This window comes from Scyliorhinus canicula, chromosome 1 (assembly GCF_902713615.1).
Source record: "Scyliorhinus canicula chromosome 1, sScyCan1.1, whole genome shotgun sequence".
NCBI lineage: Eukaryota > Metazoa > Chordata > Chondrichthyes > Carcharhiniformes > Scyliorhinidae > Scyliorhinus > Scyliorhinus canicula.
The window spans coordinates 288383322-288407205 of NC_052146.1; the positions used below are offsets into that span (position 1 = coordinate 288383322).

Sequence of the window (23884 nt, forward strand, 5' to 3'; positions counted from 1 at the left end):
TGAAAAGGTGACCAGGCTGAGATGTTCAAAATGCTACAGGAAATTGGCAATGCAGATTTGATGAGTAGGTATTGGACATAAAGCTTGCAGGCCTGTCAGGACAGTGAAGGGGATTATGGATAACTGTTTCCAAATACTGACACATGACACATGCATGTGTACACGCACAGACATGTACTCTGTATATACACACACACACACAGTCTGTGCTATCAGAATCAATTGGAGCTGGATGGGATAGCCCACACCAGGGCACTGGGATTATGATCCATGATTAACCTATACCTGTCGATTGAAATTCAGGCATCATGCCAACATGTGCTGCCTGCTTAGCATGTGCCAGGACTAACTGAATGCCAATTAACAGGGGATTCAAAATAGTAACTTCCTGGTACCAATTAAAGTTATCCGGCACCTCTTAAATTGGAGGTGCATTATGGCTGGCACAGGAACTGGGAGTCTGCATCAAGTCAACCAGACCCGGGAGGCGGTGAGAAATGGCACGACATGGGATCGTGTGGTGTCCACGATTTTCAGACGCTGCATTTGAGGATATGGAAAGAAGGACAGATGTCCTGTTTCCATGGGGTTTCAGTGAGGGTGAAAGGGGCCTGGCAGGCACATGCTCAATAAGTAACGGAAGGAGATATCCATGGAAGTCAATGGCAGAAGACAAACCCTGAGGAGCTGGAACCAGTGTTGCTGGAGGTTTGACAGCCGCACACGGCTTGTCAAGGTCAGTAAATGCATCTTCAAATGTCATATCATGGTTGTTGGTACCAACGGCTCCACCAGCCTCAGCACACCACACCCACATCACTTACACATCAACTATCTCTACCAACCAGGACTCATGCCGCACATTCAAATGTTTCACTTCACACCTGACAACTGGAGGAAGCTGGATCTGACTGGAGAGAGACTGGCAGGCCTGCATGTCCTAATCCTCTTCGGGAGGCCATGCTCTCCATCAGCAGGGGCTGGTTTAGCACAGTGGGCTAAATAGCTGGCTTGTAATGCAGAACAAGACCAGCAGCGCGGGTTCAATTCCCATTCCAGCCTCCCCGAACAGGAATGTGGCGACTAGGGGCTTTTCACAGTAACTCCATTGAAGCCTACTTGTGACAATAAGTTATTATTATTATTATTAGGATGCCAAGTGCTGAGATGGGATTGAAACCATCAATGATGATGGTGCCCTCATATCTAATCCTCTTTCTCACATCCCACTTTCCCCTCATCCCACATTCTCTCGTAATTTGCAAGCTGCAGGTGGTGGAAAAGTTCACCTTTTACATTCTCCTTCTCACCGCGCAACAATCTTACTCTTGTGGTGGCTGCAGCCCGGCCAGGCAACTGGAGGAATACCAAGAAGAGTGCGAGAATGATGGTGTAGCACTCGACTTCACACTCGGCAGCCACCAGCTCAGATACTGACGTTCTACGTATCTTTGAGGATTGGCGCAACACCCTAGGCTAGTGCATGGCCAACTCCAGTCCCACTTGATCCAGAGTCGGAAGACAGATGAAATAAGATTTTATTAGAAATACTCGCGGTCCAAACTATATATTCTGCCAAGACCAGTTTCATACTCATTATTATACAGAGACAGACAAGTGATTCTCTCTGGTGTCCATTGACATTTCACAGGGGGTCAGTGTGTGTCTCTTTCTTCTTCAAACTATCTTGATCAGTTATTGTTTTATTTAATTATTGTATATTTTTCTGGATCTATGCAGGGATGACACTAACTTCTCATGTAACAGGCTTTATTCACAGTTCTTTAAAATGTCTACGCCATGCTGCAGATCCAACTTCCAGCTCTTGCTATTGGTTTGTCTAATTTTCTCAGAGTCCTCATCCAGACTTACCCAATCGAGCACAGTGAGCATCGATTGTTAACAAACTCACATAATCCAACTCAGCACAATTAGACACTATACTTATCAAAGGATCTGGATAAAAGGTGCATATAGGTAGTTAGGGTCCAGGTCAGCCAGGATCTAAGTGAGTGGTGCAACCTCCTTGAGGGGATGAATGGCCTACCCTTGAGTACAATAGGAAAGGATGTCGAGACAGGATTAAGTTTCCTTTTGGGCTTTAACGTACCAGTAAAGTTTCTTCTGGCACTTATTGATCCGTGCAGGATACACCCTGCTGGAGCGACTGCTGCTTCCGGATGTGGAAGGGGAGGGAAGAATTAGGGACATATAAAAGTGGCTGGGGGAGCAGGGAGGCGAGGGGGTGGTGAATATCATAGATATCATAGAATTTACAGTGCAGAAGGAGGCCATTTGGCCCATCGAGTCTGCACCGGCTCTTGGAAAGAGCACCCTACCCAAGGTCAACACCTCCACCTTATCCCCATAACCCAGTAACCCCACCCAACACTAAGGGCAATTTTGGACACTAAGGGCAATGGGAAGAGGAGTTGGGAATGGAGATCAATTGGGGATTATGGAGTGAGGCACTGCAAAGGGTAAACTGGACCTCCCCTTGTGCAAGGATGAGCCTGATACAGTTTAAGGTGGTGCACAGGGTGCATATGACTCGGGCGAGAATGAGTGGGTTCTTTCAGGCGGTAGCAGATGAGTGTGAGGTGTGGGGGGGGGGGGGGGGGGGGCCAGCGAATCATGTGCACATGTTTTGCGGTTGTGAAAAATTGGGAAGATTCTGGGCGGGAGTGTTCGCGGTCTTAGCCAGGATAGTGGAGGAGGAGGTGGACCCGGATCCTTTGGTGTTTCAGAGAAGCCCGGGCTCATGGAGAGGAGGAAGGCCGATGTCTTGGCCTTCGCCTCTCTGATTGCACGGTGACGAATTTTGCTGGAGTGGCGGTCGGCATCATCACCCGGGGGGGGTAGCGGCTTGGTTGGGTGACCTGTACGACTTCCTGCGGTTAGAGAAGATAAAGTATGAGTTAAGGGGCTCAGCAGGGGAGTTTGAGAAAAGGTGGGGGATGTTTGTGACCATGTCTGAGGAGCTGTTCGTCGAAGGGGGGGGGGGGGGGGGGTGGGTGAAAAAGGAGAAAAATCTGTACAAACTGTATAGTTGATTGTTGGGAAGAATGTTTCCCGAGGTGTCTATTTGCTGTAACCTACTTTGATACAAGTTTGAATAAAATGCGTTTAGAAAAATAAATAAATAAATAACTCTGGTGAGAGATGGTATATATTTTACTGTTGAGGGTTCAAGGGGAAGGACCTAGGGCCAGCAAGTGCAAAAAGGAGAGGAGACAAGACTATTTGAGAAACAGCCATTCGGGGATATCAGGTTTTTGGAGATGTCAGGCACTTGGGCGTTCCCTAGTTCGGAGGGGCTGGAAATACAATGATCAGGACTGACTCCATCCGTCGAACTGCAGTGTCACAAGTCTTTCCTCCAGCTGCTAAAATCTGTTCCTAGATATCTAGGAGCCAGGCCCAGCGTGTGTAGGTGAAGCTGCCGGGACAGACTGAGCCCACAGAAAGTGCCTCAAATCGGGGAAATATACAAAAGTGACTTTTGCAGGAAAGCTCCCGGCAAGGTGGCAGCAAACAACCTCACTGTAAATAAGCAGCAAAAGCACTGGACGGGAGGGGGGAATGGTTTATTCCAAATGGCCGAGCAGAAATCCGAGGGCTCGGACTGAGTGGGGGGGGGGGGGGGGGGGGGGGGGACGATTTGAATCATCTGTTGATCTTGTATGTCCGGCGTTCAGTCATAACAGACAGCATGGCCATTTGACGTGGTGTTTGGAGTGTGTGGGGGGTGAGAGAGGAGGGGAGGTGGGATCGTCAGGAAACTTGAAAGGCATTTCGTCCTGTGATCTTTTGGATTCCTGCGACAGGGATTGGTGGCTGATGTGCTGTGTAGCTCGGCAGATACAGCGCTGAATATAATTAGCGTGGCAAGTTCCCCCGCGACAACAGGAGTACTTTCTGCCTTTGCATAATCTCCCCGCCAAAGGAAGCAGTTGTCTTTGAGGCTGGCGTGTCTTTCAGAGGGCGAGGGGACTCTTGTCACACTCACCGTCTGTTGTCACTGGGGCTGAGGGTGGGCAATGAAAGCCTGTTGTCCTGGTCACAGGTGGGGGGTAGGGGCTGAATGCCCGTCAAGTTTATAAATAACTTGGGTGTCTGACTCTGCCTCCCGCATGCAGGAGGGAGCGAGAGATTAATCATTTACAACAGGCTGAGGGGAGGACTTGCTGTGCCTGGAATGTCAGCTCCAATCTGCACACTATTCACACCCGCTTCCCTCCCTTCTCTCCCTCCTTCCCTTCCTCCTTCCCCTCCCTCCTCTCTCTCCTCCCTCCTCTCTCTCTCTGTCTGCCTCACTGCAGTGTGCGCTCCTCTCTCGTTCACCACTATTTCGAGTCCTCAATCGCTCACTTACATAATTGACATGCCGAGATCATGACATCACATGATGCAGCTGCTTAGCAACCACCAGAAGGAGTTTTAAGGTCTATATCAATTTTAACTCTGGGAGTGAGAAACATGTTGGGCGGTGCAGTGGAGCGTGCGGCAGCCGAGACCCGGTAAGTGTCGGAGTTTGTTTATCAGCTGGTGAAAGTGTTGACATGTGGGAGCAATGTGCCAACAATGGACGAACTCTTTTCGCGGGGCGGGGGTTCAGGGTTGTTAAAAGATTTGCGAATCAATTTTACAGTAACGGGCTGGTGCTTTCTCTCTCTCTCTCCCTTTAAGTCTGTCCTTGTCTGTCTTGTGCAGGGCACAAGTTGGAGCTGAACCTCTCTGCAGTGCACGTGGGTCTGGGAGGACAGGCTGCACAAATCATTGCCAATCTCTTCCCCCTATGCTGCCAAGTGAGGACGTTTCAAACGCGCCAGCAACTCCCCAGATAGACCACTTGTGCTGTGCTAGTGGGAAGTGGTTTGGTCTTGTGCACCCACCTTCTGAGGAGGGCCAGTTTTGAATCTCTGACCTCCCCCCCCCCCCCCCCCCCAACAAGCTTGGGACCTGCAGGAATCAGTGATCTGAACTGAGTCACTGAGGGACATTCCTCGCAACCCCTTCTGAGGGCGAGGTCAGGCAACTTTCAGCTAACCTGGAACATGACCACAGGACAGGTGGATGATTTTTCCCCCTGCTCTGTAAGGTAACATGTGTCACTGATAAATTGGTCCAGATGATGTCCACTAGAAAACTTTAAAAAAAACAGATCAACAAATGTCTTTTCCATCTTGGTGGTTCCACGCTGCATGCTTGTGCATGTGCAGACTCCGCACAGACGGTGATCCAAGCTGGGAATCTAACCTGGGATCCTGGAGCTGTGAAGCGACTGTGCTAACCACTGTGCTACCATGCTGCCCCACGAACCCCTCATTGTGTGCTTAACCCAGATACTGGGTTTTCATGCTCATACAACGGTTCCAGTTGGAGGTCTTTCTGGCCTGTCCAGGCCAACTCTCGGCAAGAGCAACTCAATTTGTCCCACTCCCCCATCTTTCCCCATAGTTCCTGTTACCTATAAATCCATTGCTATTCACCTTAAATTGGCGTCCCTTATTTTCCGACTATTCAGCCAGTAGAAACAATTTCTCCCGACCTGTCCAGACCTCTCATAATTTTGAATAACTCTTCTCCAATCTTCTCTCCTCCCGACAGAACAGTTGTCCCAGCTTCTCCAATCTCCCCGAGTAACAAGTCCCTGCAACCATTCTCATTAACCTTTTCTGCCATTTCCCTAAAGCTTTCACATCATTCTTTCTTTATTTGTTTATGGGATGTGAGCATCGCTGGGCCAGCATTTGTTGCCCATCCCTGAGGTCATTTAAGAGTTGACCACATTGCTGTGGGTCTGGAGTCACATATAAGCCACACCAGGTAAGGACGACAGACTTCCTTCCCTAAAGGACGTTAGTGAGCCAGATGAGTTTTTATGACAATTGACAATGGTTTCATGGTCATCATTAGACTTTTAATACCAGATTTGTTTTCATTAAATTCAAACGTCACCAAATGCCCTGGTGGGATTCGAACCCAGAGCGTTACCCTAGTTCTCTGGATTACCAAAATTTTTATTGAAAATTTTTGAATTTATACAACAACAACGATAGAATACCAAAAATAACAATAATATTAACAATCATAAACATTCGCCCCACCTCCATGAACAACACAGCATATTAATAACGACGCAAATTAACACAATATTAAGTTACATAATAAAAACTACAATAAGGAACCCCCTCCCCGGGTTGCTGCTGCTATTGGCCAAGATACCTATCTTTGAGCCAGGAAGTCCAGAAAAGGCTGCCACCGTTTATAGAACCCTTGTATTGATCCTCTCAGGGCAAATTTGACCCTTTCCAATTTTATAAATCCCGCCATGTCACTGATCCAGGTCTCCACACTTGGGGGCCTCGCATCCATCCACTGCAGCAAGATCCTTCGTTGGGCTACTAGGGATGCAAGGGCCAGGACACTGGCCTCCTTCACTCCCGGCTCTACCGCAACTCCGAAAAATCGCGAGTCCCCACCCTGGTTTGACCCTGGATCCAACCACCCTCGACACCGTCCCCGCCACCCCCTTCCAGAATTCTTCCAGTGCTGGGCATGCCCAGAACATATGGGCGTGGTTCGCTGGACTCCCCGAACATCTGGTGCACCTGTCCTCACCCCCAAAGAACCTACTCATCCTAGTCCCGGACATGTGGGCCCGGTGCAGCACCTTAAATTGGATGAGACTAAGCCTCGCACATGAGGAGGAAGAGTTGACTCTCTCCAAGGCATCCGCCCAAGTCCCGTCCTCTATCTGCTCCCCGAGTTCCTCCTCCCATTTAGCCTTCAGCTCCTCCACTGACGACTCCTCCACCTCCTGCATTACCTTATAAATGTCAGACACCTTCCCCTCTCCGACCCGCACCCCCGAAAGCACTCTATCCATCGTCCCCCACGAGGGCAGCAAAGGGAATCCTGCTACCTGTCGCCTAGCAAACACCTTTACCTGCAAGTATCTGAACATGTTCCCTTGGGGAAGCCCAAATTTATCTTCCAGTTCCCCCAGGCCCGCAAACCTCCCGCCAATAAACAGGTCCCTCAATTTACTGATGCCCACCCTTTGCCACCCCCTAAATCCCCCATCCCTGGGATGAACCGATGATTGCCACCCAATGGAGCCTCCATCGAGCCCCCTGTTTCCCCCCTATGCCGTCTCCACTGTCCCCAGATTCTTAGGGTCGCCGCCACCACCGGGCTCGTGGTAAACCTCTTAGGGGAGAGCGGCAACGGCGCCGTTACCAAAGCACCCAGGCTCGTACCTCTACATGACGCCATCTCCATTCTTTTCCACGCCGCCCTTCCCCCTCCATCACCCATTTACGCACCATTGACACATTGGCCGCCCAATAGTACCCCAAAAGGTTGGGCAGCGCCAGCCCGCCTCTATCCCTCCCTCGCTCCAGGAACACCCTCTTCACTCTCGGAGTCCCATGTGCCCACACAAAGCTCAAAATACTGCTAGTCACTCTCCTAAAGAAGGCCCTGGGGATAAAGATGGGCAGGCACTCAAAGAGGAACAAGAACCTCGGAAGCACCGTCATTTTGATGGACTGCACCCTCCCCGCCAACGACAATGGCAGCATGTCCCACCTCTTGAACTCCTCTGCCATCTGATTTACAAGTCTGGTGAAATTATGTTTGTGAAGAGTCCCCCAGTCCCTGGCCACCTGCACCCCCAGGTACCTAAAGCTCTCCCCTGCCCGCCTAAGCGGGAGCCTACCAATTCCTTCCTCCTGGTCTCCAGGATGCACCACAAACACCTCACTCTTGCCTAAATTTAGTTTATAACCTGAAAAGGTCCCAAACTCAGCTAGCAGCTCCATCACCCCCGGCATCCCTCCCACCGGGTCTGCCACATACAGTAACAGGCCATCGGCATACAACGACACCCTATGTTCCTCTCCACCTCGCACCAAGCCTCTCCACCTCTCTGAATTCCTCAACGCCATCGCCAGCGGCTCGATTGCCAGTGCAAACAACAAGGGGGACAGGGGGCAACCCTGCCTGGTCCCTCGGTAAAGCCGGAAGTACTCCGACCTCCCATTCGTGGCCACGCACGCCATCGGGGCCTCATATAGCAGCTGTACCCATGTAATAAACCCTTCACCAAATCCATTCCTCCCCAACACCTCCCATAAGTACCCCCACTCCACTCTATCGAAGGCCTTCTCCGCATCCAGCGCCACCACTATCTCTGCCTCCCCCTCAATCGCCGGCATCATGATGACATTCAACAATCTCCGAACATTTGTGTTCAGCTGCCTTCCCTTCACAAAACCTGTCTGGTTCTCGTGTACAACCCCTGGCACACAGTCCTCTATCCTGGTGGCCAGGATTTTTGCCAGCACCTTGGCATCTACGTTGAGGAGAGATATGGGCCTGTATGAACCACACTGCTGAGGGTCCTTGTCCCTCTTTAAAATTAACGAGATCAGCGCCCGCGACATGGTCGGGGGCAAAGTCCCCCCCCTTCCCATGCTTCATTAAGTGTCCGCACCAGAAAGGGGCCCACTAGGTCCACAAACGTTTTATAAAATTCCACCGGGAACCCATCCGGCCCTGGTGCCTTCCCTGACTGCATCTGCCCGATCCCCTTAACTAGCTCCTCCAGCTCAATCGGCGCACCCAACCCCTCCACCTTCTCCTCCTGCACCTTCGGGAAAGAAAGCCCGTCGAGGAACCTCTCCATTCCCCTCCTCTCCCCCGTTGGCTCCGACCGGTACAGTTCCCCGTAAAAGTCCTTGAAGACCTCATTCACCTCTACCCCCTTCCGCACCACATTCCCACTCTTGTCTCTCACTCCAGCAATCTCCTTAGCCGCATCCCGCTTGCGGAGCTGATGAGCCAGCATCCTACTCGCCTTTTCACCATGTTCGTACACTGCCCCCTGTGCCTTCCTCCATTGTGCCTCCGCCTTTCTAGTGGTCAGCAAATCAAATTTAGCCTGCAGGCTGCGCCTCTCCCCCAACGGTCCCTCTGGTGCCTCTGCGTACCTCCTGTCTACCTCCAGCATCTTTCCCACCAGTCTATCCCTCTCACTCCTCTCCCTGTGTGCCCGGATGGATATCAGCATCCCACGAATCACTGCCTTCAGGGCCTCCCAGACCACCCCCACCTGAACCTCCCCCGTATCATTCACCTCGAGGTACCCCTCAATACTTGCCCGGATCCTCCTACACACCTCCTCCTCCGCCAACAACCCCACATCCAACCGCCACAACGGGCGCTGGTCCCGCACCTCCCCCATCTCCAACTCTATCCAATGCGGAGCGTGGTTGGAGATTGCAATGGCTGACTACTCGGCCTCCTCCACTCTCAGAATCAGTCCCCTACTCACCACGAAGAAGTCTGTCCGAGAGTAGACCCTATGTACGTGGGAGAAGAAAGAGTACTCCCGTGCCCTCGGCCTAACAAACCTCCATGGATCCACCCCTCCCATCTGATCCATAAACCCTCTCAGTACCTTGGCCGCCGCTGGCCTCCTACCCGTCCTAGAGCTGGACCGATCCAGTGAAGGATCCAACACCGTATTAAAGTCCCCCCCCCCCCCCCCCCCCATGATCAGACCTCCCGCCTCCAGATCCGGGACCCGTCCCAACATACGCCTCATAAAGCCCGCATCATCCCAATTTGGGGCATACACACTAGCAAGTACCACCTTCTCTCCTTGTAGCCTGCCCCTAACCATAACATACCTACCCCCCTTATCCGCCACCACCTCCGATGCCTCAAACAACACATTTTTCCCCACCAGAATCGCCACTCCCCGGTTCCTCACATCCAACCCAGAGTGGAAAACCTGCACAACGCAGAGTGGAAAACCTGCCCCACCCATCCCTTCCTCAGACAGACCTGGTCCGCCACCTTCAGGTGGGTCTCCTGAAGCATTGCCACATCTGCCTTTAGCCCCTTCAGATGAGCAAGTACCCTCGACCGCTTCACCGGCCCATTCAATCCTCTCGCATTCCAGGTGACCAACTGGATCAGAGGGCGTCCCGCCCCCCTCCCCCGTCGGCTAGCCATAGCCCGTCGACTGCCCGCCCCAGGCCAGCAACCCCTGCCCGACCCAGTCCCCACAGCGACAACACCTCACCTCTGTCCCCCTAGCCCCCACCAGCTCCTTCCTGACCCTACCAACAGCAACCCGGTATTCCCCTTTCCACCCCCTCCCTTCCCCCCCAGGCTAGGAACCCTCCTAGCCGCGAACCGTCCTCCATTGTACTTCCGTGGGTCAGCTAACTTCTGCTGACCCCGTAAACTCCCGCCAATAACCCAACCCCTCCCAAAGTGGGATCATTCCCCAATCTATCCCTCCTTCAGGCATCGCTCCAATGCGGGGAAGAACCAGTTAAGGCCCCGCCTTCCCTGTCATCGTCTCCGCCCCCCAGCCCCGCAGCGCGGGAAACCAGAGGAAAGCCCGCGCTTTCGCACTGCCCCACCACACCCTTCTGAAGCAGCTCCCAAATACCAGCCCCACTCCATACCCCCAACCCGACATAGAATACAACAAACCCCCCCAACCCTCCCCGCAAGATACAAAACTCAAACAATGCCCCACAGCAAAAAAAATAACAGAACAACACCCCCATGAATAACCATATCAAAATTGCAAAAGTACAGAAAAAGAGAACACAGCAACAGCAGAATCCAGCAATAAAGTATTACAACCGACCCCGCAACCCCCAACCCCTAGTTCAAGTTCAGTTTCTCCGTCCGCACGAAGGCCCACGCCTCCTCCGGGGAATCAAAATAATAATGCCGGTCCGAATAAGTTACCCACAGGCGCGCAGGCTGCAACATTCAGAACTTTATCTTTTTCTTGTAAAGCACCTCTTTCGTCCGATTAAACCCGGACCGCCGCTTAGCTACCTCCGCACTCCAATCCTGGTAGATCCGTACTACCCCATTCTCCCAATTGCTGCTCTTCACCCTCTTGGCCCAGCGCAGCACACACTCCCGATCACTGAACCGGTGGAACCTCACCAGCACCGCACGCGGGGGTTCATTCTCCTTAGGCCTCCTGGCCAGTACTCTGTGTGCTCCCTCCAGCTGCAAGGGCAGATGGAAAGACCCGGCCCCCACTAGCGAGATCAGCATCGTAGCCACGTAGGTTGTCAGGTCCGACCCCTCCAGCCCCTCCGCAAGGCCCAAGATCCGCAGATCTTTGCGCCTCATGCGGTGATCAAGCTCCTCGAAGCGTTCCTGCCACTTCTTGTGGAGTGCCTCGTGCCCCTCCACCTTACTCACGAGGATCCCGGCCGCCTCCTCTCGTTCAGTGGCCTGCGTCTGCAACTCCTTGATGGCAGCACCCTGGGTCGTCTGAATCTCCGACAGCCTTCTGTTTGTTTCCTGCAGAGAGCTCAGTACCTCAGCCTTGAAGTCTGCAAAGCAGCGCAGGAGAGCAGCTTGTTGCTCCTGGGCCCACTGCTTCCACTCCTCTGGAGCTCCGCCGGCCGCCATCTTGGATTCCTTCCCCCATTTTTTCTGGGGAGCTGCTGCCGTTTTCTCCCCCTTTCCACTCCGAGTTCGAGTCATGGACTGCGGGGAAAGTCGATCAGCACACCTTCTCCCCTGGGGGATGTCGAAAAATTTCCATTTTGGGCTCTAAAAAGAGCCAAAAAGTCCGTTTAAAACGGGAGCTCCCAAATGTGCGGCTTCCTACATCATCGCCGCCACCGGAAGTTGGATTACTAGATTAGTGACAATACCATCTGCCACTACCTCCCCTTATTATTGTGTGATGCCCAGAATTAGCCACAATAGCCCAGTTGTAGCTTAACCTGTGTTTTATAATGGTTCACCAGAGCCTCCTTACTTTTGTACTCTGTCTCTATATTTATAAATCCCGTATTTGTTTATTAGCCACTGTCTCAAACTGCTCTCCGGCACCTATACCCCCGGGTCCTTCTGCTCCTAAACCCCCCAATTGTATCATTTATTGCCTCTCCTTGCTCTCACTTCACACTTCTCTGCATTTCAATTTCATTAAAAAAATATATCTGCCCATTTCACCAGCCTGTGGATGACCTCCTTGACGTCCCATCAGGTTTCCTCCTTAGCTCACACATAGTACCTGTACTTCCAATTTTTGTGTCATCTTCAGATTTTGAAATTGTAGCCCGCACACGCAACTCAAACGGTCATTAACAAGGTCAAGGAAAGCAGTGGCCTTAACACTGACTTTGGGGAAACCCCACTGTAGGTATATGCATTGCTCCAGCCTTAGTCCAGGACCTCATCCCTCTGGCACCAGAGAGGCAATTTATCATTCTGGATTCACACCTACAGCCACAGAAATGCCAATCTGTTTGCCAAACTATAGAATCCCCAATTACTATTGTTTTCTCCATCTTCCTGCTACCCCTCTGTATAGCTAAGCCACACATGGGACCATCGACTTCACTCTGGCTGACCTCCCCAGATTGTTAGCTTCTGGCTGCTGTTGAGTAAAGAGTCAAGAATCCTGCTCCTTTCCCTAAAACCTTTACTTTCCTTGAACACACGCTATGCAAAACTCCATCACCACACCACAAGTGCCATCTGTAACCCCATTACATGTCATTGTCAATTACTGGATACTTAACATCAATTTGACATGTAATTGAAATGTCTTTTAACCCATTCCTAACACCCATCACTCTCATCAGTGTTCAGAATTGGCTACTGGTTGGAGATTGAGATGCACTCGGGGGGGCTTCCCGCGCTATCTGCCTGGTCCTGGTTGACTGCCTGGCGGCCACCCATTTCCTCGCTGCCTGAACATCCTTAAGCTGCGGGGTGAGCACATTCATACTTTTCCACATAGTTCTCAGCCTTGTGTGGATGCATTGCAGTGACTGTCAACTGCTGCTAAAGCTGCAAATCTGTGAGCTTGCATTCCTCCAGCTGATGACTCTTCCTGCACATTTGGTTGCGCCGGACACAAGAAATGTCCCGTAGTTCCCACGTGGAACAGGATATGCACTGAATAGGAATGAGGTGCCTTGCCACTATTCTATTTATTAGACCATTAATCGACTTAACAGAAATAAACTTAAGACTTAAATAAACAATCAGCTGTTTCCCTTATGATGTCATTTTATTTTATATAAGGACCATAATTTAAAATGTAAGAGTCAGACTGAAGAATACTTAAACATGCCAAAACCCTATTAAGCAATGGGCTAAATTTCCAAGTTTAACCCACTTGCCTCACTTGGAGAAATAAAGGCCATTGCAATAATCATCAACCCATTATCTTTCAATGCTTTGAACTTTTTTTGCTCCATTACCATCTGCAATAGTAAATGGGGGGAGGGGAAGAGGAGGTGGGAGTGGTGTAACTGGGTAAGGGGGTGAAATATAATATGGGGTACGACACTTGCTTACCAGAGGCAGGTTTTTGAAAAACTAATGTTTGCTTTAAGGCGGTGGCACAGTGGTTAGCACTGCTACATCACAGCACCAGGGCACTGGGTTTAATTCCAGCCTTGGGGGACTGTGTGTGGAGTTTGCACATTCTCCCCATATCTACCTGGGTTTACTCCGGGTGCTCCGGTTTCCTCCCATAGTCCAAAGATGTGCAGGTTAGGTGGGGTTAAGGGGATAGGGCGGGGGAGTGGGCCTAGGCATGGTTCCCTTTTGGAGGGTCGGTATAGACTCGATGAGCTGAATGGCCTCCTTGTGCACTGTAGGGATTCCATGATTCTTCATGAACGAGCATTTACCAAAATGCTGAAGGTGGATTTTTTGCTATTCACCTTTCACGAGATCCTGGCGGTGTGTCTAAGAGTCGGGAATGGGGAAGGGAGAATGGTGATTGGTGGGAACTGAAATTCCTTCACTGCTGCCTAACCTTTGGTGTCAGTGTTCTAATGTTGTAGAATGAATGTACTGGAACACAAGGTCATATCTGCTGCACTGGTTTATGATTCTATGTTTAATCAGAACATTCTTGCAAATATTCTGCCTCAAGAGTGATGAGAAAATGTAAATGAGCAAAGAGTTCATTGGCCCTCAAATTGCCAACGCCTTCAACAGTTTGTTTCTTCTCCTCTTCCTTCAAAACAAAAATGTGCCAATCCTAAAAAAAGAGTTTAGTAGCTCATGGGACTTTGAATGGGTAAGGGAACACAGGCAAACTTCAGGCGATTACCACTGGGAGATGATTTGTTGTTACATATCTTGGACTGAAGGAGACTTGGATGGATTACAACAGCATTTCTCCCTCGATTCCTATTTATACAACCTTCCATATGTTACAACTGTATACACTTTTTGCAGACATCTGTTTTTATGTCTTTGCGCCAGTTCTGTTTCCAATCCGGATTCTTATTTCCACATCTGTGGTACAAATGGCCAATGTAAATTTGTCTTACGGTACTTACATCCTCCACTCAGTGATGATGCTCTACCTAACTCCTCCGCCAAATCTGCAGAGAAGCCCTGAAGCTCCCAACAACTTTACTTCTCTGTCTCCTAAATTGCAGTAAGCTTCTCTTCGTAACAAAAACTAATATAAAACCCAAATTATCTCGAAAAATAAGGGCTGTGTGTATGATTTTTATAATGGGGACTGAATTTCAGCTGTGCACCATTATCTAATTCCTGTTTGATTTTGATCATGTGCAGTGCCCTGGGCGACTGACGATCTGCTGCAAAACATTCAACAGATCCAGTCAGAAAAAAGCAAAGATCTGCATTTGTGGAAAAGCTAATTTTAATCCCCCCTCTCCATCAGAATTAGTGTCAGCAGGATGGGGGCTAAAGTTATGTCTCTGGCTATGGAAGAGGTGTGCGTGTCTGCATTGAGCAAGAAGGGGTGTCTTAGTGTGCCCGTGGATGTTGAAGAACATGATGGAGGAGAGGTTGACATGGAGGGTGGTGGAGGAATGGATGAGGCGGTTTTGGGAGAAGTGAAGACGTGTGTGTTGGCCCTTGCTAGTATTGTGCATTAAGTGAGTTTCCTGCTACACTGAACAATCTGGTGATATTGTCGGCGTTGACCCTCTACATCCAGGCTTGCTTGAAGTTGGCCTTCAGTGGCTGCTATGGGTGCTGGGGCACCGTACTGCTCTCACTTACTTCCTCCACAAGGCACTCTGCGGATTGATTGGAAAGCGTTGTTGAATGAAAAGTGATGGTAGAGGATGAAACCTTGCTTTCAAAGGTTCAAATCCTCTCTCGGGAAGAAATTGTGTCCGAGTTGCCTGCTTCTCAACCGTTCCTCATATGACAAGTTCTTCATTCCAGGGATCATTCTTGTGAACCTCCTCTGGACCCTTCCCAAGGCCAAGGATTCCCAAGTCCCTTTGTGCTTCGGATTTCCGAAGCATTTCACCATTTAGAAAATAGTCTATGCCTAAAATCCTCCTTCCAAAGTGCATAACCTCACACTTTTCCACATTGTATTTCATCTGCCACTCCATTGCCCACTCTCCTAGTTTGTTCACATCCTTCTGCAGCCCTCTTGCTTCCTCAATACTACCTGTCCCTCTACAGACCTTTGTATCGTCTGCAAAATTAGCAACAGTGCCTTCAGTTCCTTCTTCCAGATCATTTATGTATATTATGAAAAGTTGTGGTCCCAGCACAGACCCCTGAGGCACACCACTAGTCTCCGATTGCCATCCTGAAAAAGATCTTTTTCCCCACTCTCTACCTTCTGCCAGTTAGCCAATCCTCTATCCATGCCAGGATCTTTACCCTTAACAGCATGGGCTTTCAACTTATTAGCTCAGATCTTCTCCCCACACTAAAATATTAGAACATAGAACATGCAGTGCAGAAGGAGGCCATTCGGCCATCAAGTTTTCACCGACCCACTTAAGCCCTCACTTCCACCCTATCCCCGTAACCCAGTAACCCCTCCTAACCTTTTTGGACACTAAAGGCAATTTAGCATGGCCAATCTACCTGACCTCCATGTCTTTGGACCGTGGGAGGAAACCGGAGCACCCGGAGGAAACCCATGCACACACGGGGAGAAGGTGCAGACTCCGCACAGACAGTGACCCAGCGGGGAATTGAACCTGGGACCCTGGCGCTGTGAAGCCACAGTGCTAGCCACTTGTGCTACCGTGCTGCCCTAGTGGGCATTTGTGGGCAGCTCATTAGCTGCCACGCCCACCACCATCCAAAATAACGCCAAAGTTAAATTAACTCTTAATTGTTTTACCACATCACTCGAGATGTAGTGTTTACCAGCAATGAATTACTTTGAAGTGAGGTCTCACTATCATGAGATGACTAGTTAATCTTGGCTTTCTTTAAGCTTGGGTCATATGGGGAAGAAAAGATGTCTTGCCAAATGGGACAAATTCCAATCTTTCTTTCAAATAACACCATGCGATCTTAAGTGGCCATCTTACCTGCCAAATCAACACTTGGAACACTGCGGCTCAGTCTTTCAGTTTGTACAAATCTTTAATATACAACCAGGGTTAGCCCTGTTGCTCACAGCGCCGAGGTCCTAGGTTAGATCACGGCTCTGGGTCACTGTCCGTGTGGAGTTTGCACATTCTCCCCGTGTTTGCTTGGGTTTCACCCCCATAACCCAAAAGGGTTATCCACCAGGCTAGGTGGATTGGCCACGCTAAATTGCCCCTTAATTGGAAAAAATGAATTGGGTGCTCTAAATTTGAAACAATATATATATAACCAGGATGGGAGTTATAATAGTAGCATTTGTTGATGGTTTCGGCAAAGATATTCAACCCCATGATGAAAGCATGGTGCAATGCCAATGGTATATAAATCGACTATTACATTAAGCTCTGCAAAGAAATTCTGAGTTTAGCCACAGCATTACAAAGTCGCCACCTTTGCTGAGAAAGACCCTTTGATTAGGATGACTTGTGCAGAGGAGGCCAATGAGAAGATCTGGGACAGTCCAACTTCCAAAAATTAGCCAAGAGCGTCTCATGCTGGTCTCTGGCACTAAAGCACATTCATCAGGTTCTTTACTGTTTGTCCCAGTCACATGTTTTTGGGACGACACTCCGCAAGACAAAAGGAAAAAAAGGACTTTCATTTGCATGACCCTTTCCGTGACCGTGTCATGTTCAAAAGGCTTTCCCGACAGCAAAGCACTTTTGAAGTGTGGTTAATATTTTAGTGTGGGGAGCACGGCAGCCAAGTTATATTCAGCAAGCTGCTACAACCCGTGATGATGACCAAATAATCTGTTTTTTGTGATGATTGTTTTGGGGATAAAAGTTGGCCGGAAAAAATGGGTATCTTCTCTGCTCATCGTCAATATAGTGCCATGGGAAACTTGACGTGCACCTGTGAGGGAAGGTAAGGTGGGGCCCTGGTTTAATGCCTCAGCCAACAGATTGCACCTCTGCCATAGGAGCGTTCGCCTAGATTTTTGAGCTCAAATCTTGGAGTGGGACTTGAGACAACAACCTTCTAACTCACAAGTAGCACTACTGTACACAGAGCAAGGGGTGAATACAAAGCACTGCAACATGATCATGTCTGTAAAATGTACACTTGTTTATCAGAACGTGGATCCTCCTTGTGCCTATTTCTGACCTGTAGAGTTTTATAATCAGAAAACGTACAAGGCGCCGACAGTCAATATTTCAGTTGCTACTGAATGATTCCCATCCACCAAGGGCAGGATTTTGAATCCACACTCTGTCTGGAAATGGAGGTGGGTAGGAGTTAAAAATAGCCTGCTGGCTGGATCGCTGCTTCCCCCAACTCCGACTCGCTTTTGGGCCATTCTCACGGAGGCAGGACGGAGGGGCAGCAGGGCAACCCAATTGCACGTGGCGAGTAACTGACACAATCCATGAAGGGTTCTTTGAGACCAGCTGGTTTTTCAAGTCCGCCTTTATATTCCCACAGGTGGAGTGGGCCTCTTGATGGTAAACTGTCTTCATATCAAATTTGTTAAAAATTTGGAGAGAAGGTGCCTCCATTTTGAAGTGCCCTCTCCTTCACTCACCTTCCATTGTCACCTGCATTGAGAGCCCGCAGCTTGTTCTTAATTGGATGGCAAACCCACCCTCTGGTCATCAATTCCCTGGCTTGTGACCTACGTTTGAGCCAGACAGCAGGGTTCGGAAGTCCTGCCCAATTGTTTCTCTGGCTGGTGAACGCCAGGGCCTCAGGTTCGATTCCCGGCTTGGGTCACTGTCTGTGCGGAGTCTGCACGTTTTCCTCGTGTCTGTGTGGGTTTCCTCCGGGTGCTCCGGTTTCCTGCCACAAGTCCCAAAAGACGTGCTTGTTAGGTGAATTGGACGTGCTTAATTCTCCCTCTGTGTCCCCGAATAGGCGCCGTAGTGTGGCGACTAGGGGATTTTCACAGTACCTTCATTGCAGTGTTAATGTAAGCCTACTTGTGACTTTAATAATAAAGATTATTATTATGAAGAAGATTACCGTAGTATTGCCAGAGTTTGGTCTTTGTAGATTGTTGTATAATTGGAATTATACAACAAAGTATGACACTGAGCTACGTAAGGAAATATTAGCTCAGGCGACCAAATCTTTGGTCAAAAGAGAAGAAATGCCTTTAGAGGAGGAGAGCGAGGGAGCGAATCTGAGAGATGTCGGGAGGGATGCCAGAGCTTGGACAGAGGAAACTGAAAGCACCGATGTTAGGGCAATAATGCACAAGAGGCTAGAAATAGAGGAACTCGGATCTCTCAGAGGGCGGTGGGGCTGCAGGAGATGACATCGCTGGGGAGAGGACAAGGCCAAGGAGGGATTTGAAAACCAGAATGGGAATTTGAAAAATCAAGACGTTTATGCAGATGGTTTAGCACAGTGGGCTAAATAGCTGGTTTGCAATGCAGAACAATGCCAGCAGCGCGGGTTCAATTCCCGTACCAGCCTCCCCGAACAGGCGCTGGAATGTGGTGACTAGGGGCTTTTCACAGTAACTTTATTGAAGCCTACTCGTGACAATAAGCGATTATTATTATTATTATTATTATTATTATTATTATATCTCCTCTCAGGCTCTTCCTGACGTGCTGTTTTAAAATGAAAAAGCATAAAATGGAGGAGGGCTTTCAAAGATGAAAACTTAAAATAATGCATTGAAGTCTTGTTGAGCAAAACAAATGTTTCACATTTTGCATTGTTTCTTTTTCCCAGCTGATTACTAAGTGGTTCTGATACAAGGCCTCGTCTGTGTGTGTGTGCCAATGAGACCTGCTTGCAAGTTGAGATGTTGTTCTGGAAAGCGCAAATGACCCACGCCCTCTGATAAGCCCAGAAGGACCATGGGATCGATTAACATAGGAAAATCTGCCACATTGAATGAACTGTTACACGCCAGCATTGACACTATTGGTAAGTCCTCCCAAGGGCAGAATAAAGGGCTGGTCTGTGTCCACGTCTAACACAATTCTGACACTTAGTTGCTGAGAAAAGATTTCACATACATCATTAAGAGATGCACATCTTTGCTAAATCTCAACTTATTCATGACACTGTAATGTTGTGATGCTGTATTTAAACCTGGTTGTTGTACTGTGAATTATAAACAAGGCTAATGGGCCTGTTAGAGCACCATCACAGGCAAGTTCCATTCCAAGTCAATCATCATCCTGACTTGGAACTATATTGCTGTCCCTTCACTGTCGTTGGGCCGAAGGTCTGGAACTCCCTTCCTAACAACACTCTGGAGGTACGTACACCACACGAGCTGCTGTGATTCAAGAAGGCAGCTCACCACCGTCATCCCAAGGGCAATGAAGGACGGGCAATAAACGCTGGCCTAGCCAGCAATGCCCACATCTTGAGAGAAAATCCCAGATTGGCGAGCTGCATTGGGATGCTTGAATCGTGGAGAGGAGGCCGGAAGTTAACTTAAGGCTTGGGCCTCTGTCCTTACGCAGACATTTCTAACTGATTCCTAATCATAGAATCCCTGCAGTGAAGAATGAGGCCATTCGGCCTATCGAGTCTTCACCGACCTTCTGAAAGAGCACCCTCCCCACTCCCACCTCCCCCGCCTATCCCTTTAACCCCCACCTAACTGGCACATCCCTCAACACTATTGGGCAATTTAGCATGGCCAATCCGCCTAACCTGCACATCTTTGGACTCCGGGAAGAAACCGGAGCACCCGGAGGAAACCCACGCAGACACGGGGAGAAAGTGGAAACTCTCCACAGACAGTCTGGAATCAATCCCGGGTCCGTGGCACTGTGAGACAGCACTGGCCACTGGGCTGCCTCCCTGATGTAGTGTTGGGCCCACACTTCTTAAAAAAAACCAATACTTCCTCCTTACATCTTGGTGCCAAGTGGGATCTGTTTTGCTTTGATCAGAACAAGTATTTCACTTTCCTTCCCGCCCACTGCAAACATCTGGGAACAAAGGCATTTACACCAATTGAAGAGAGAGTTTGGAAAATGTTTTCCTCGGGAATGTGAAGGATCTGTGCTCCAGATGCTAGCAAGGTAGGAATGCGAGAAAGCAGTGGCTACGACTCCTTTTAAAAATCTTTTTATTCTCCTCGTTTTCAACATTCTCATCAATAAACAACCAAATAAAAACAAATACAATAACACCCCGCCCCCACACACACAAACCGCATCCCGCTCGGTATACAGACCAAAACATCCACCCCTACATTCCAGGTAAAAAACACAAATTAACAATCGATCCGTAAACAGTGTAACCAAAAATAACAATACCGCCAACTCCCCTCCCCCATGTTCAATGGTACCCAATTCTCGGAAGTGCATAATAATCAGCCCCCATGAATTGTGAAACCCTTCCATCATCCCCTTCAGCTGAGACCGCCCCTTCTCAAGAGTCAAAGAAATTGAAGTAGGTTCCTCCCCCGCCAAGCCGTGTCACAGGATGGAGAAGCTGTCATCCACTCCAACAGGACCGTCCTCCGGGCAATCGGCCAGGCAAAGGCTAACATCTGCCCCTGCGCCCGCCTGCTGCCCGAGCCGGCCTGATACCCCCCCCGATAAAGGCTTCTAGGGGCACTGGTTCCATTCATGAGCACTATCCCCGAGATGACCCTGCAAAACCTCCCTCCAACAAACCCCTCATCTTCCACATAACTATCCTAACCAAGCGTTCTGGGCTTGGCTCGCCCCGTCCCATTGTTACCATCGAGCCCATCCCCCCCTCCCAGAATCCTCCCATCAACTTCCTCTCGAAAACACCTCACCCAGCATTGGTCCCCTCCCTCCAGTTTTCACACCTTCTAGGCCCATCAAAACCTGTTCTACCACATTCTGATGGCCGCAGCCCCCCTCCCCCCCCCACCACACTCCCGTTCACTAGCCAGCTTGAGTTAGCCAGTGTGCAGGCCCCTGCTGAGGCCTCACTCCCCTCCCGCCCGGTCCCAGGAAATCAAAGAAATCCCCTTCAACACATAACCCCGATGTAAAGACACAAACCCCAAAGAACCATCATTGCAAAAGAAAATCCCAACTCTCACCTTGTCCAAATATCAACGTCAACTCATTTAGCACAAATAACAATGTGCTGTGAAGAATAGAGCTACATACACTCCTCCACCCTCCCTACCTTCAGTCCAAGACCAATCCTCAATCTCATTTCTGCCCCAGTCCTTCTGCCTTCTCAAACGCCTCTGCCGCTTCCATCGTCTCAAAATAAAAGTATTTGGAGTTGTAGGTCACCCTCCACTTAGCTGGGTACACTATGCCGAACCGCACCCTGCTGTTATACAGTGCCGTCTTCACTCAGCTGAAGGCTACCCTCCTCCTCACTAACTCCACAGCAAAGTCCTGGGGTGGGATTCTCCAATAATGGGGCTATGTCCCCACGCCAGCGTCAACACGCGGACGTTTCACTCTGGACTTTCCTTAAGATCGATTCTCCAATTTGCAGGGGGCTAGCAGGGCCCCGGATTGCTTCCCGCAGCTCTGGCTGCGGATATGGGGCCCTGCACATCCAGTCAGCAGTCCGCGCATGCGCATGGCGGAAAGCCTGCGACGGCCACCCCGTGGGACGTGGTGGACTCACACCGCAGAGCAGCACCAGTAACATAGGTCCCCCCTAGATCGCGCGTGCCCGTGGATCAGTGCCACCCGATCGCTACCCCAGCCATCCATGAGCCCCACCCCCCCCGGGAGATGGATCATCCCACCAGGGCGGCCGTGGACTGAGTCTGCAGCTGCCACGCGAGTTCCCGATGGGTGAGACCGTGAGAGACCCACGTCGTCGGGAACTCGGCCAATTACACTTGGAGAATCGCTGCGGGGGCCCCTGTCAATGGCCCCCTACCCGCGCCGCATAGACCACATGCGCGCGATTCGCGGTGATTCTCTGCGGACCGGAGAATCACGGGAGCGGCATAGCGCCGGATTTCGGCGTCAACGCCCATTCTCCGCCCCGCGCCGATCGCAATTTTGGATCGGCGAATCCCGCCCCTGGTATATACGTATACCAGCTCCAGCCCACTTCACCTCCCGCTTCTGCTTTGCCCAACCCAGGACCTTCTCCTTCTGTACCTACGGAAACAAATACTGACTGCTCTTGGCAGCTCATTCGCCTTTGGTTTCGACCTCCACGAGGTCGATCCAGTTCTTTCCCCTCCCCCAACAGCACCGCCAATATCTTGGCAAAATACTCCGTCAGCCTCGGACCCTCTACCCCTTCTGGCAGGCCCACGATCCTCAGATTTTGCCACCAAGGTCTGTTTTCCAGGTCCTCCATTTTGGCTCGTGGACTCTTGTTGGCCCCCCACCACCCTCTGTAGCTCCTCTCCATTCGTGGTGAGTTGATCACTGTGTGGCAACAAGGCCTCTCCTACTCCCTTCAGTTTCTCACCCTGCTCCTGCACCTCGGCCGATGTCCTCGACACCACCGCCCTTCACCGGGGCAATCGCCTCCTCCACCGGCCCCTTCAATGCTGCCATCATCTCCTTCCTCATCACCTCCATGTGCTTTGCAAACTGTTTTCAAGTTCGACAACCATCACCTCGGTCATCCTTTCTGCCGTGAACAGTGCGGCCCTCCCCAGCGACCCAGCCTCCGCCTTCCTTCTAATTGCCGAGCCGGCCCTTCCACTCAGCGCCGAACCTTCATTCGCCCCCTTCTTCACGGCAGCTTTCCTTTGTGTTTTGGACATCCTTCTTCCTCATGTCTTCCTGCTCTTATTTAACCAAAAATTGCCCCTGGGACCGGGCATTAAAGTCTAAAGAATCAAGCCTCGAGCAGGAGCCATCCAACGTGCAGCCTCCTCCTACATGCCGCCACCGGACGTTATTCGGCTACAACTCTGAAGATCGTGAACGAAATGCTCTGTTCGGCCTTTGTTTATGCAAATGTGGTTGAGTACTCGATGTATTATTAACAGCGTGTGGAACATTTGTCTTTGTGGTTGGCTGCTTGTGGGCTGTGATGCTACTAGTTCTGAAATAGGACCTATTAGCTGAACTTGAGTTCAGAATTGCCAGACAGAATGCGGGAGTGGACGATCACATTGAACCTCTGTTTGGTTTCAGTGGCGACAGAGAGACTTCAGTGAAAAACACTTGGGAAAATTGCCCCAACGTTTAATATAACAAACCAGAAAACATCTCATTTGGATCCGTGTCCCCCTCAATCAATCAATGTGACATTCCCAGCCCGTGGCATAAACAACTGTCCAATTTAACACTCCTTTCCAATATGACCCTCTTATTTTTGAATTCTTGTCCACATATTGCTCTCTCTGCTTGGTTTTCAGGTATGTTTTTGTCAAACGGATGAAGTAAATTATTTATTTTATTTTAAAATAAATTTAGAGTACCCAATTCATTTTTTCCAATTAAGGGGCAACTTAGCGTGGCCAATCCACCTACTCTGCACATCTTTGGGTTGTGGGGGCGAAACCCACGCAGACACGGGTAGAATGTGCAAACTCCACACGGACAGTGGCCCAGGGCCGGGATCGAACCTGGGA

At 50.0% G+C, this 23884-nt stretch overlaps 1 protein-coding gene across 11 annotated transcripts in view; it reads left to right on the forward strand.

Annotated features, from left to right (window-relative positions):
- rasgrp3 (RAS guanyl releasing protein 3 (calcium and DAG-regulated)) overlaps positions 1-23884 on the forward strand; it is a 207509-nt gene that overhangs the window by 76703 nt on the left and 106922 nt on the right. For 5 of the 11 annotated variants that reach the window (XM_038814932.1, XM_038814924.1, XM_038814953.1 and 2 more), the window contains exon 2: positions 19099-19296. In XM_038814932.1, the coding sequence (XP_038670860.1) occupies positions 19227-19296 (70 nt within the window). In that variant the 5' untranslated portion in view covers positions 19099-19226. Of the gene's footprint in view, positions 1-4298; positions 4521-12763; positions 12784-19098; positions 19297-23884 lie in introns of those variants that run through there. The other 6 variants (XR_005462702.1, XM_038814967.1, XM_038814974.1 and 3 more) reach the window with 3 other exon arrangements.